General features: G+C 37.5%; 2 protein-coding genes across 2 annotated transcripts; both read left to right on the top strand.

Annotated features, from left to right (window-relative positions):
- The first annotated feature begins 379 nt into the window (after positions 1 to 379).
- On the top strand, positions 380 to 4,940 carry LOC143446959 (aladin-like). Its single transcript, XM_076946846.1, has 12 exons — positions 380 to 895; positions 1,724 to 1,851; positions 2,179 to 2,240; positions 2,488 to 2,579; positions 2,675 to 2,721; positions 2,826 to 2,924; positions 3,109 to 3,376; positions 3,465 to 3,653; positions 3,842 to 4,029; positions 4,159 to 4,302; positions 4,455 to 4,539; positions 4,707 to 4,940. The coding sequence occupies exons 1-12, from the start codon at positions 806 to 808 to the stop codon at positions 4,872 to 4,874; spliced, it is 1,560 nt and encodes a 519-aa protein (XP_076802961.1). The 5' UTR covers positions 380 to 805; the 3' UTR covers positions 4,875 to 4,940.
- A 2,470-nt stretch (positions 4,941 to 7,410) lies between these two features.
- LOC143446951 (tyrosine-protein kinase Mer-like) lies at positions 7,411 to 10,576 on the top strand. The gene has a single exon (XM_076946833.1). The coding sequence runs from the start codon at positions 7,781 to 7,783 to the stop codon at positions 10,211 to 10,213; it is 2,433 nt and encodes an 810-aa protein (XP_076802948.1). The 5' UTR covers positions 7,411 to 7,780; the 3' UTR covers positions 10,214 to 10,576.
- Positions 10,577 to 12,018: the final 1,442 nt, after the last annotated feature.

The following is a 12,018-nucleotide window of genomic DNA, read 5'->3' on the forward strand; positions in this document are numbered from 1 at the left end:
TCAGCCAGAAACTTGGTACTTTGAATTGGATTATGTTGTGTACTACATTTTGACAAGGTGCTGCATGTGACTGATCTTTGGCTTTCCGATAATCTAGATACCCTGCTAAACCGACATCTTATGACGAAACAAAGTGGTCCGAATTAAAGAGGTCTGGGGTTTTTCATTTTCCATCCAGACACAGAAATCGGTTCTATCTTAACTGTGATACAGGGTATACAGGCCTATATGTCCTGCAAAACTTTACTATCGGTTTAACTTTGGTTTTAGTTTAATGCGTTTAAATTATTTTTTTTGGACTTTGGGTTTGGTTTCATCCCGTGCTGTTGCTAAAAATTCTATTCTTTCTCATTATGTTGTCATAACTCATAAGGCATGTTTCTGTCTTGAGGCGTTGCCCCATTTGCTTGTCTTATTTGTGGTAACTATCATTGTAATTGTTAATATGTTTGTGGCCATCTGCATCAGCACATTTTTTCGTCTCCACATTTAAGGCGAAAAATGAAATGATTGGATGAAGATTTGGCAACTTTTAGATTTATTATAATTTTATCTTCGGGTGCTGATTGGAATAGATTCGGGAATCGTTTGTGGCAACCCACTTCGTATATGGATTTGCTCGAATAATCCCCTTGCTACATATCTCTACTATTTTATTGCCTATGTACAACATAATTCTATCTACTTTATTGCAAGTGGTTTGTTTAAAAATAGTAAAACCCTGTTGTTAGATGCGCAGCTGTACTCTCCCAGTTTTTACTAATACTTAAAGACTGCTCAGCTACAAAACTCGAATACTCTGACAATGTCTCACTTGCACAATCAAACCATCTGTGAAGTGAACGGTGAGTTGGTGAACGAAACTTCCTTTGGGGGAGAATATTTAGTAAATGAGGTAAGAATAGCGTAGTTTTGTGTTGATAGATATCATATATATCCTTTCCGAGTTACGGTCTGAGTGGCAAGATTTTTTTGATCGCCTATAGTCCTACATAACAATGGAAATTGCCAAACCACTTCTTATTTTTTTAAATGCAAGCGTTCTGGGTATTGGATTGTAAAGATTTTGCTCAGGTGTGTAGCATATGAATTTCTTTACACAGTGAAGAAATTATATTAAAAAAATGTTGCCTGGTTTTTGTTTTGCCACACTTTGAATCTTACCACCATCTTAGCCTTTGGTTTTGTTCAATATGAGATCATGTTACGTGATCAGTGTAGCGTGCAACATGAAAGGCGTAGGAGTTTGCGTGGTACCTGCGGAATGTGTAATTATAATATTTCTGTTCATATATACTGCTAGTCTAATATTTTAAACTTAGCTTGAAACAAAAAGAAAAATGACTTGTGTAAGGCAGCACAGACACCACACAGACTTTTACGCATTTCCCATCACAAGCAATATTGATCAATTAATGCGACCTTATATCGAACAAAACCACTGCGTAGGAATGAAATAGAATCAATGCCAAACTTTTGTCCAAAACTAAACTCGGCAAAGCAACTGTATTGTACTGTTGTTGCGTCAGATTACAAGTTTGCAATGTAATCACACTAGCAAAATTTTTAGTAGTCTGACTACTTAGGTGAGTTTTTCCACTCCTAATTAGCAAAGAAGGCGGCAAGTTACGCGAGTGTTGAATGAAAAAGTTGATAAATAAAACACTTGGTGAACATTGTGTCAGTTTTCGAACATTTCCAAAAATATATTTCCTGCTTCTAGATTGCTTCCTATCCCCGCATACATGTCACTGCAGAAAGTTTACGTAAATCTGCCGTAACTCATGAAAGTGCCCAATCTGCATTTCTTGAGCACAGTGAGACGTTGATGCAACGCGTACAAGCAGCCTGGTGCGTCTTTTTCAAATAAATTTAGCATTATGATTTTTATGATGCCATTATTAGATATATATACATGAAAAAGTCACAAATTAGTAAGGTCATGTTTGCCAGTATCATGGTTAATGTGTCGTAGGTGAGGTTATTAACTTAACTGTAGGCATTTATTTAGAGTTTAAATTTATTTGTATATCAATATGCAAGGTATTTAAGTCGGATGCTTTTTTCAAACTGACTTTTTCAACCTGTACTTTCGGGTGCTGGTATATCAATGCATTTGATAAATTTCTTGCCAACTTGTGGTTCTATTGTGTCAACATAGCTTGAGTTTTATTTCAGGTACAGCCATGGAATTATTGGAGCCTTGACAGAAATATGTGACAATGAGTCAGATGAACAGGGTAAGAACTTTGTTTCCAAATTAGAAATAATAGACAAAGTTCTTTTAATCACAAGATAGAAAGCAAGCTGTCTGTCCTCTGCTTATATCGCTCAACAACACTTAGGGTGTTTGTTAGTATATCTTTAATGTTTCAATTTTGTATATACCAGTAAGTTTTTTATCAACAAGAATAAAATCATACTTTAGTGGCAATGATATTAGCTTAAAAATACAATTCCACCTTAGTTTTAGTTTTGTCGTTGCAGTGTCTCCGTACATCAAGCACAGTTGTCATGTATTGCTCGTTTCACTGAGGTGGCTAAGCGGAATGCAGTTGACACTTTTCCCTCACCTAAAGGTACATTGTGGTGGCTCTGATGCCAGCTGTATGTGTTTGAGTAAAATGTGTCAGTTAAGCAAAAAACTACAATGGCCTGTTTTTTTTTATTTTAGCTTTCAAACGATGAGCTAATTGCGTCTTTTTCAGAAAACAGTAATTGGTGAGAATTTGCAATAAATTATTGACGGCTGATTTTATATCAGTGATTTTGTTCATCTGTTGAGTTACTGGACTTTTAACCCATTGAGTATTTTTGTATATTAGGCAGGAAAGTCCTATTCGATATTTATGTTGGCATTCTCATGCAGACAAATTCGCCATTGCTTTGAAAGACGACACAATAAGAATACATTATAATGACAAGTAAGTAGTCTATTTTATATTCTTATTATAGTTAATTTATTTGAATCAATTTCAGACGTTAGATGTGACAGAACAAGCGAAATTGTCACAATAAAATGTGTTGTGTTGGTTATAATGCTACGGCACAACAACAAAGAGGTGGAAAAAAAATTGAATAACAAGTTGTTATTTATGGTCCTTACAGCGAGTTGGTGCCGATGCTTAAACATAAACTCCAGCGCAACGTGACAATGATGTCTTGGAAACCGTTGTCAGCTTCCACGCTCGCTGTCGGGACTCAAACTGCTGTTCTGGTTTGGAACATTGACCCGACTTCACTGTCAACACGACCTTCCTCTGGGGCTGTCCAAGTTTTATCTCATGCTGGCCACAGTCCAGTGACGTCTATTGGGTGGAACCCTCGTGGCTTGGACCTTTTGTTTACGACATCTACATTGAGTTCTGCCATTGTGGTGAGACTTTGGATGCTTTTCAAAGTTCCGAGATGTTTGTTGTGTTGTAATAATCCGTAACTGTATTGCATTATTTTCTGATTTCTAGGTGTGGAACGTATCAATGAAGCAGTCACAGGTCATCCAGCATGTCACGGCTTGCGGTGGCATATCCCGCCTCTTGTTTTCACCCGATGGCAATAAAGTGATTACAACGACACCATCATCGTCCTTTCGAGTTTTTGAGACGGCAACATGGACCAACGAACGATGGTCAAAGTTGGCGGGAAGAGTTCAGGTTCAACTGATGCTGCAGAGCATTTAAAAATAACTAAAATGATATTTTAAAACCACTGATAGAAGTTCATCGTCCAAATCTTTAAACCTTCCTTCGTTCATCTCAAGAAGTTTCCATAATTTTTTCCGGTGTTTATAAATATTTTGTGTGCACTGAACTCAAATTGAGAATGGTTGATGATCTTTTAGAGCTCCTGTTGGAATCCAAGTGGAACATTGCTTCTCTTTGCTCTTTATCGTGATCCTAGGATTTACTCTCTCACCTTTTCTGACTCCTCCTCATTTGACCAACCTGTGCTCGATGGACCGAAACACGCTTCGGTCATTTTAGATCTGACACCAGATGATGAGCGTGAACATGAGTCATCGAACGTTATGTGAGGAAATGCCAATCCGATTGCTTTTTATGACACCATGGTCTTTCGTGTTTCTTGGAACATCAGTTGGGTTGTTTTGCGAAAGTGTATGGTCCATGACTTAACATAAGTTTATTGCTTTTCGCTTAGATCACCATCCAACATCATCCACTCCATTTGTGTCGACCCAACAGGAGAACGTCTTGCTGTCATGTTTGGCCGAGATGATCCGAGATGTCACTTGGTGGCCGTTTATGCTTTGGCATCTGACCCGGTCGTATCCGTTACGCCAAGGTATCCTTGATTATATCAGCTATCCATTTTATGAGTCTCAGTTGAATAGAGCCAATGTGTATCACTGCAAACATCCCATTTTCAGTAGTTTGTGCGGCTGTTAGTTGTTTAGTTATGGGTGATGATAAATTTTCTGTATGTTCATGTCAAAGCGGATTTATTCACGGTCCAGTTGAAGCAATTCCAACTTTTATCACTTTCAAGCCGAACGTTAAGAAAGGCGCTCTCCTTACCATAGTGAGTTTTTGCATTCGTTGCTGTTTTGTCTTGTTTGTTAAATTGCGGACGTATCTTGTAAAACCTGGTGTTCATCTTGAAATGAAGTTAAAATGTGGAAAGTTTTCCAATCTATATTTTTTCAGATAAATTTTGTTGCAAATGCGCTATTTTATTTTTTCTTGCAGTGTTATTCGAATGGTCACGTGGGCTATATCCCGATGTATTTTAAAGCTGCAAACCAGTTGAACCGAAGCAAGATATTAACACCATTGAAAAGTTTCTCGATGAAAGATATTGACCAAAACCAGTCAATGTGGAGTAAATCACAAAACAACAGTCTCCTAGTTTCTTAAAATCCCTTCTTTGCGATGTCACTGCCAAGTGTATTTCGTCACTGTAATACATTTCTATTGACCTCATTCATGTTTGATAGAAACTGAATCTGAAGAGCCTTTGTCTTATCTTATGAGTATCTTAACTTAATTTACCTGTTGAATTATCTGACTCTATTGTTGCGTTCGGTTAGAATACTCTAACCTCTTGTCAGCCGAAAGGTTTAAATATTACAACAATCTGCGCTCGCTGGTAGAAGTGCGGGCTAATATGACGTGAAGCGATGGGAGTGAAAATGTTCGACAAGAAAAACGCAGCATTTCATAACATGTGCAGCGAGGAAAACAATGTGAGATACATGCACTTAAAGCTGACACATTGAGACATAGATAAATAATCAGTGTTAAAGTTAAGAAACGGACATTTCCGATAAAGACTTCTTATCAGCACAGGTGCTGGAAAACAACATGGAAACCTAATAAAAGGAGTGTTCACACGAAGTTATTCAGCGCAAGTTTCCAAATATCAAACGACAGTAGAAATGTTTATCAAAAAACAAGTTCAAAAACTTCAATCAATAACTAGAAAACACTTTTGCACGAAATGATGTAATGGTATTAAAAATACCACCCAGGCCGCTACTTTTCTGTTCAGATCGCTACAATGCTATGACCTTTGATAGTTTTTCAACAGCAAGCTGCTGGGTTTTAGTACTTTAGTTAGGTAAGGTTTAGTTATGTCTATTAGCAGACAGACGATTTCCAAATTGATTTGGTTCATCGATTTGTAGAGAGGTTAGGCCGAAAGTCCAAGACTTTGTTCCAAGATGTTCGTTACTCACGTATAAACAGTAAAAACAGGTTCAACTTAACACGTGGTGGTGCTATGGAGTTACCTACACAGGATGAAGATAAACTTGTTCAGGCTTTAGCAAGGCTTGTTGTTTGAGTTCTTGTTCTTTTGTTCCAGTAATACTAATACCTTTCGCCAATCGAAATTTTCATTGGAATAAACTAACGTATTTTACTTATTGCGTCATCACCATTTATTATTGATTTTCTAAAAATGCCAAAATTTGAAAGTTGAGATACAGATTTTCCCGTCCAGCTCGGGGCATTTAAAGCAGGACTTCAAATGGTTGTAGATGGTTGCAGAGTAACCTGACATTAGTTAGCAGTTTGACATTACGTCAGTAGCTGGCTACTTCGTTGATCTTTGATCTGAAGACCAAGTTAATGATCTGGATCTGGACCTGCTCAGGGTAAGAACTAACTAATGTAAACAAAGTGTTTAACCAATTTTGAACCTTTAAACCAATTTGTTCCCATCGCGCTTTTGACGAAAAATAAATGAATGAATAAAAAAGAATCAAAATTCCGAACCGAAGTCAAAACTTTGACCATTTGTGACCTCTGGTAACTCCAACAAAAAGCTTTTGAAATCGTATTTCTAACTCTATCCGTTAAAGGCTATCTATTTTTAAAGGAAAAAGTCCCGCCTAAAATTTTTCTGAGCTAAAGCGGTGATTCTACATGTAATTACGGCAACTACTGTAATTGGAATGTAAGCAATGTAGTTTGCTGAACCTGAGCCCAGATCGGAGTAAATTTAAACGTTCGCGTCTGAAGGTTTTTCTTTAATATTTTTCCCTCCCTCCAATGTAAACCCGAATCATGGCAGCTCTGAGAAAGAAATTTGTAAAACCTGAACTGGAGATGAACTGTTTTCAGTTGCCGTTTGTTACCTGCACTCCGCATGAAGTTTTTGGTGTTTTGAGTAAAAGTACTTAACCTTCATGAATTTACGTAAGTCCAGTTACTAAAGTAGATGCGAAACGATTTCTTTAAAATGAAAACTCATAATATCGGTGGAAAAAAACAAGAATCGAATGGTTTAAAAAGAACTGAAGCCGTTGTTCCCCATCTTAATTTTCTAGCAATGCGTCATTCCTTTGTGGTTTTTGGTGGGGGTTATCCCCTATGTGGAATGATGTGCGCGAAAAACAGATTTGTTTGAAGCGACACACGCACTTAAAGGCTACCTTGATCGCTTGGTTGGCGAAGTGTGTCTGGTAAATTGTTAGATTCATATTCTCACGCTCTGCTGCGTGGTCAAATGTGCGTTTATGTCTACTTCTGTTTTTTGCCTCAGGGCATTTTACCTCAGCTTGTAAGAAAAGCGTTTATTTTTTCATCTCACTGTTCAATTTCCATTAGGTTAGTTTGATAAGTGGTTTATACTTTTCAAGTGTGTATTAGTTGCTACAGTGATTACAGGTGTAACAGCTAAGGTAATTTATTGTTTCCTTGGTTGAAAGTTTGCTCACATTTGGTGAAGAAAAACAATTTCATTGCTTGAAGTTGTAGTTGTCAGCCAGATGGACTGCAGAGTGTGGTCGTTTTCAGCAAGATCTTGGGTGCACCAAACAACGAAAAAAGACAAGTGCGTTGGGAAAAAATGCTCAAATGCAATGGAAGTGCGCAATTACACAGTTTGACTTATTTCAATCTTTAAATCAATTGAAAATTGAGTGCACAGAAGTTCTGTGTAAGTCATTAAGTACAAAATAACGCACCTTAAATGCAGCACTGAAGATCATGGAAAGCAGTATGGAGTGCGCTTTTGCCAAACTTTGCAGTCTGGGTAGGGAACAGTCAGACATGCATTGCCACGATTCAGAAATTGAGTTAATTTTGTGCCAACTACCAATTATGTGTTGTAAAGAATCAGTAATGTTTGTTTCTAGTTTAACATATGTTATTTTTGCTGAGGACATATGTTGACACAGTTTGCTTGACAAAGTAAAAGGCCCAGGCATCAAATATTTTAAGCCATAGCAAGAAGAAGCGACAACTGCACTCATAACCAACATACGTTTTTTGCATAGGGATTACAACTTGTTCGGTTGTAAGCAAACAATTCTAGAATGAAATTGCTGAAATGTTACTTTTTTGTTTCCTTATTTGAAATGTGTTTGAGTGCAAAGCTCACAATCACCAGTGCGCCATCCAACAAAATATGGAACGTCAGGAAAATTGATTCCAAGTTGCAATGCAAAGTAACTGGAGTGGCTGTAAATGTAATATGGAAGAAGAACAACGTGCCCATTACACTTAATACACCTCGCGTCTCACAAGAAGACCTTAAATTAAAACATGGTGCTATTTCAAGGCTAACTTTTCAACATCTGCAGAAGAATGATGAAGGAAGCTATGTGTGCATAGCAAGAGATGGAGGTGGACAAACTGTTACTTCTAAACCAGCTCAGGTGTCGATTTCAGTTCATTCATTAATTGTTAGGCGTTCTACACGGCTCAAAGAGCTTGTTCCGGCAACACCAAATATAACACTTGTTACAAAAAGTGAAACCCATGCAACGGTGTATTACCACATTGTTAATAACAAGACATGTGTAATTGATAATTGTACTTTTATAATAACTTCCGCTGACAAGGTTTTTATTCAACTTTGTCCTTTCCCCCTCATCACTAAAAACATTTCTGGTGTTTTTGACATTGACTGCTTGTTTCCACAAACCACCTACAGCTTAACTGTTGTTTGTGCAAATGCTGATGGGCAATCAAAGTTTAGTGATCCTTATGCTTTTGAAACGTTGCCCCAGCAGTTGCCGATTTCTCCAGTGACACCTTCATACCAGCTATCCAGTAAACCTACAAATGTTTCAGTTATGAAGGTTAATGGAAGTCTGTATAACATCTCATGGGTTTATTCGGAACCTAATGAACGTATAATCTACCAGGTCAGTTTAACCCCAAGTGAGAAGTTTGAGAAATTGTACCGTAATGTATCTTACCTTTACTCAAGTGTGTTGGTAAACACCAGCCCATGTGTAGGTTACACTGTGGTTGTACAAGCTTGCCTTCCAAGTGACTGTACCCCAGTTTCGAATGCAGATTTAATTTTGCCTACGTGCGCCCAACAACCATCTACTGTGTTGACACCAACAACTGCAAATAACAGTTTATCAAATTCCACAGTTTATCCAATCTCAAGTATAATGACGTCTGAACCCAACACATCTAGTAATTTACATTTAGTAGCTCTTATATGTGCAGTTGTGCTCATTAGCATTGCTGTTGTTGTCATCAGTGCTTTGTGTTGGAAAAGGAGGAGACTCGGTCCACCGTCAACACCAATTAATCTGGTTGGTACCACAACACCAGATGGCACCATGCGCACCAATGATTATTACACACCGATGTCACCACAAGAATTTTCTTCAGCTCAGCAGGCTCTGCTTGAAGAAAAGCTTGCAGGAGTCTTGATAGAAACTAAACGACTCACGCTAGCAAAGATCCTTGGTGAGGGTGAATTTGGTTATGTCTATAAGGGGAAACTTAAGTGCATTGAAGGAGGTGCTGTATTTGAAAAAGAAGTTGCTGTAAAGTCGATTAAAATAGAAGATGCAACAATCTCTGAAAAGGAAGAATTCATTGAGGAAGGCTTAAGAATGAAGAACCTAAAGCATTGTAATGTCATGCACTTGGTTGGAGTTTGCTTAACAGACAATTCTTTTGTTGAGAGCTTCAGTATTTTACCTGGTTCCCCTTTGGTTATTTTGCCATTTATGCCAAAGGGAGACCTAAGAAATTATTTGTTCACTTGCCGCACATCTGGTTATAGCAAAAGCTTTACAATTGTAAAACTTCTTCAATTTGCTTTGGACATTGCCCAAGGAATGGAATATTTAACATCAAATCACTTTGTCCATCGAGACTTAGCAGCTAGGAACTGTATGCTTGATGAAAATTTTAATGTGGTTGTATCTGATTTTGGTCTTTCACGAAAGCTCTACACAGAAAACTACTACCGCCTTAAACATAATGTTAAGCTTCCTGTGAAGTGGATGGCCATTGAAAGTCTGACGGATTGGATCTTCAACTCTGCGACTGACGTGTGGGCTTTTGGAGTGACAATGTGGGAAATTTTAACTTTATGTCAAATACCATATCCAGGTGTAACGAACTCAGAAGTTTACGCGTTATTAAGAAGTGGAGTGAGACTTCCCAAACCACCAAGTTGTCCGTCCGAGTTATGGCATCGAGTTGTTGTTCCATGCTGGTGTGCTCAAGCAAGTGATCGAATTACATTCAGCAAGATTGTATTCCACTTGATAGAATACATCCGAAAACCTTCAGAGGAACTTCTTGTGGCCCTAAATGAACCTTTAGAAAGCACAGCAACCAGCACTGGATATGAGGATCCTGTTCCTGTCCTGTCAAATGGGTACAAACTGGCAGAAGATGACAGTTTAATGGAGAAAGACAGATGTGAGTCGTTGCCTCTCTTGCACGATACAGAGATCGACTCTGTCACTTCGAGCGTGATTGATTTGTGAGTTCACTTTCAAGTTTTATACGGTGGAATATTGCTGGTTGTCAAGTATTGATGTATTCTGCCATTTGTTACATTTAACTAATCACCTTCTTCTTTTGTCTACTATATGTTGCTTTTACTATTGATACATTATATATGCAAACTGTACTTTAAAATGCTAAAGGTATGATTGAACAGGATGACTATGTACGTTTAAATATCTTTTACAGATTTTTGAAATTGCCAAGATTTAATAATGCTAAATCAGTGGTAATTTATTGCAACCAGAATAAATCAGTAAAGGTTTACACTATACAGTATTTGAAATCTTGTCTTGCTCTTGAATTTGGTAATTGATATGTTTTTCTCTGCAGCTGTTGACATTGCACAAGACTTTTCAGTTATGTTTATTGTTTGTTTTGCTATTTAAACTATGCTAACTGCCTCTTTACAATAAAAAAGGCTCACAAAACAACTGCCATCGCAGGTTTGCGTGATACAGGACTATCCCAATCCTTGCTTATTGTAATTCAAGATGAAAGCTTCTTGTGCAGGTCCTATACAAAGATGTTTAACAAGTTGTTGATTACATACGATATTTTATGCTCCATTGTACTTAAGACTGGAAACTATCACACTCACAAATAGTGGAAGTGCTGAGCCAGAGTTGCCTGTAAACGTTTATTCACTCACAAACGTGTTTACCAATCACTTGCAAAGATTGTCTCTGTGTGAATGAAACTGAACCATTGTAACCGCTTACAGTATTTCTTATCGAGTTATGTTGAGTCTTCGACTTTGTGGCTGACGTCATTACTTCTGTTGTGGAAGAATTTTGTCGGTTGGTATTTAGCAAGGTCAATTTTAGAGGGTCTTTTTCGCAGAGATGAGCCCACATTGTTAATATTTCATTTAGCATCGTGTGCAGTGACGCGTCCATAAAAAGTGCTCAAGCTATGTGGTTCGCCTTCAGGAGAGGAACGTCAACACGTTTGAACGGGCGTGTTCTTTTTCTATTAAAATGATCACATGATGTCATATATCGCAAACATTTAACCATCTTGTATTTAAAACAAATTTTTGAGTAAACAAGGTTCCATTTTGCCTTGATGCCTTCATTATCGAGCAACAAAACTGTCTTAATGGTGTATATTAGTGCTATTACACTTACACTGTCGTTATTGGCGCCAAAACATATTTCAAAACTATCTTTGGTCTGACATTTGTAGGACATCGACTTCTCAAGCAGAATTATAATGACTTTCTCCGTATAAACAAGAATTGCAAAACTGAATTTTGCTTCCATATTTTCCGTACCAATGAGTAATAATGATGTCTATCTTTTGGTCATGTTTACACATTGAGCAATGTAATTGGCTAAAATCAGCTTTCCGGTGTCGCAACGCCCACTAGAGGCAATAATTATTTCGCTTAAAATTCGGTAACAGCCGCTCCGATCCGGTTTTTGCAAAGTAAACATAAAAACAATAAATTGCAAAAAAATAATTTAACAAACTTAAATGAATGTTAATAAAATTTCCACTTATTATTAGACTGCCAAACGGCTTTAATACCCAAGATCTTTTGCACCAGTTGTCCGTAGGGTTGTAAACCATGAGAAAATCTGCATTGCAAAGGCCAGGATAACTTCAGTTCGGTGAGTTTGTATTTTATTTTCACTTAGCACCAATTAAGTGTGTAAGGAGTGGTCTTTCGTTTTAGACCGTTCTTACGTCAATGAAAATTGTTGTGTTGTGTGTAAGTGTATTAAGAATGATGTTTGACACAAAATAAAAATTCTTGCGGGATTTGAACATTTAATAATGT

Source organism: Clavelina lepadiformis, chromosome 2 (genome assembly GCF_947623445.1).
Source record: "Clavelina lepadiformis chromosome 2, kaClaLepa1.1, whole genome shotgun sequence".
NCBI lineage: Eukaryota > Metazoa > Chordata > Ascidiacea > Aplousobranchia > Clavelinidae > Clavelina > Clavelina lepadiformis.

Excerpts from the sequence above, each read along its gene's own strand:
- LOC143446959 (XM_076946846.1), top strand. The coding sequence starts at position 806 with ATGTCTCACTTGCACAATCAAACCATCTGTGAAGTGAACGGTGAGTTG. Across the intron at positions 2,580-2,674 it reads CACTTTTCCCTCACCTAAAG|CTTTCAAACGATGAGCTAAT; the intron begins GTACATTGTGGT and ends TTTTTATTTTAG. Across the intron at positions 4,303-4,454 it reads GTCGTATCCGTTACGCCAAG|CGGATTTATTCACGGTCCAG; the intron begins GTATCCTTGATT and ends TTCATGTCAAAG.
- LOC143446951 (XM_076946833.1), top strand. The coding sequence starts at position 7,781 with ATGAAATTGCTGAAATGTTACTTTTTTGTTTCCTTATTTGAAATGTGT.